The sequence below is a fragment of the Triticum aestivum genome, chromosome 1B (assembly GCF_018294505.1).
Source record: "Triticum aestivum cultivar Chinese Spring chromosome 1B, IWGSC CS RefSeq v2.1, whole genome shotgun sequence".
In the NCBI taxonomy this organism is placed as follows: Eukaryota; Viridiplantae; Streptophyta; class Magnoliopsida; order Poales; family Poaceae; genus Triticum; species Triticum aestivum.
The window spans coordinates 464595443-464597052 of NC_057795.1; the positions used below are offsets into that span (position 1 = coordinate 464595443).

The following is a 1610-nucleotide window of genomic DNA, read 5'->3' on the forward strand; positions in this document are numbered from 1 at the left end:
CAGGCCGGCCTCCCCCCGGCGCTCTGCCCAACTGCCCCACCTTCTCCGGCGCCCCCGCCCCGCCCTCGCCGCCTCCCCGCCCGCGAGCAGCCCGCCTCACGACGCGCTGGCCGGAGGGGCACTCGTTCCGCGCCAACCCACTAGCGCCGCCATGGCCCCGGCCGCCCTCCCGCCCCACTCCCGAGCGGCGCGTCCTCGCGGTGGATATGGACAACCACCACAGCGGCCTCGCCCGTTCCCCTCCTTCCCCCGACGCCCATGGATCCATGGTGGCACCCCCGCCTCCCGATGTGTGCTGGAGCGAGGTGGCCGGCGAGCTGCCTCCTCCCAGCGTGGTCAGGCTCCATGGCCAGCGGAAGGACATCGCGGTGCTGCCGGGCTGCTCGGCTCCGCCCTATCCTCCACAACCATAGCCTTCGACGAGACTCCAGGCAACGGGATCGAGCCATCCCATGTCAGATCCCACCGCCATGTTCCCTGCAGGTGAGCGGCAGAGGGATCCAGTGCGCGCAGTTCCCACGGCTTCCCGTCACATCCTCTCTTCGCGCATACTGCTGTCTGGCCGCCGCCCTTCACTTCCTCTAGATCCCATTGTTGCCGCCCCTTCCTGGCCTGCCCAGCGCCTCCACAGCATCGCTTCCACTCGTGCACACAAAAAATGTGCAGCTCGCCGACCATGGCAGTGCAGCTCACGGGTGCACGTGATGCGGTCCTCTTTCCTCTCTGCAGTACTCTTGTGTTCATCCACCCCGGTTTGAGCCTCTATGCATTTTTTTCATTCTTCTAACGCAGTTCACCGATCTGGCTGGTGTGGCCCGCCGCTGCGTGTGTGTGTGTTCAGTTTTGCGGTGCCTCGCCTTGGTGCTCCTCCACTCCACGTCCATTTGTTTTCAACAGTGCAGTGCTCCGCTGATGTGTGCTGGAGCGAGGTGGACGTACCATCAGGTACAGAAAAAAGAGATGCACAGATCAAATTATTCACTGTGGTTTCTCTTCGTTGCAGGTCAGTTGGATCGCTGATGCAGTACCCAACCAGCTCATCCCTTGGCCGTGCAGTTCGCCGTGGACCACTGGTTTTTCGGCTTCGTCCGGTCCAGCCACCTCCAAAAATTTGGTGTGAATCGGGTGTGTTTTGGTGCAGTACGACGTGTAGAGGTTGAAGTTCTTTGTTTGGCGCAGTTTGATTGCACCCCAGGATTTGCAGCAAAAACCTTGGCAAATTTGTATGGTGAAGTTCGTGGTTGCCCTGATGAAGTCCACTCGCCTCGTCCCTGCAGTGCATATTTCATTATTAACCCAAAAAATATATGCAGTGCACTACGGGGAAACCAAAACTCTGTTAGAGAAAAAGAAAAAGAAAAATGCAGTGCACTCCAGTCTTTAAAAAAGTCCGCTCCGAAGGACTTTGTAGCACACTCTTGAAATTTTTTACGTCCGACAAAAGAAAATCATGAAGTGCGCTTGCTCGTCCGATGCAGTGTGGTTTTTTGTCTAAAGCAGTGCACTCCACCTCGTTTGGGAAAATTTACGTCCCACAAAAAAACCCATGCAGTGCACTTGCCCATCTAATGAAGTGTGGTATTTCGTCTGAAGCAGTGTGTTCTTCTTTT

The 1610-nt window shown here is 57.3% G+C and overlaps 1 protein-coding gene across 1 annotated transcript; it reads left to right on the forward strand.

The window, feature by feature from the left end:
- Nucleotides 1-8: 8 nt before the first annotated feature.
- LOC123092750 (translation initiation factor IF-2) lies at nucleotides 9-1254 on the forward strand (the record flags this gene model as incomplete). The annotated part of the gene is given in 2 exon segments (XM_044514571.1): nucleotides 9-483; nucleotides 1004-1254. Coding segments are annotated over 2 exon segments (632 nt in total), but the record flags the coding sequence as incomplete, so codon positions are not given.
- Between the last annotated feature and the right edge of the window lie 356 nt (nucleotides 1255-1610).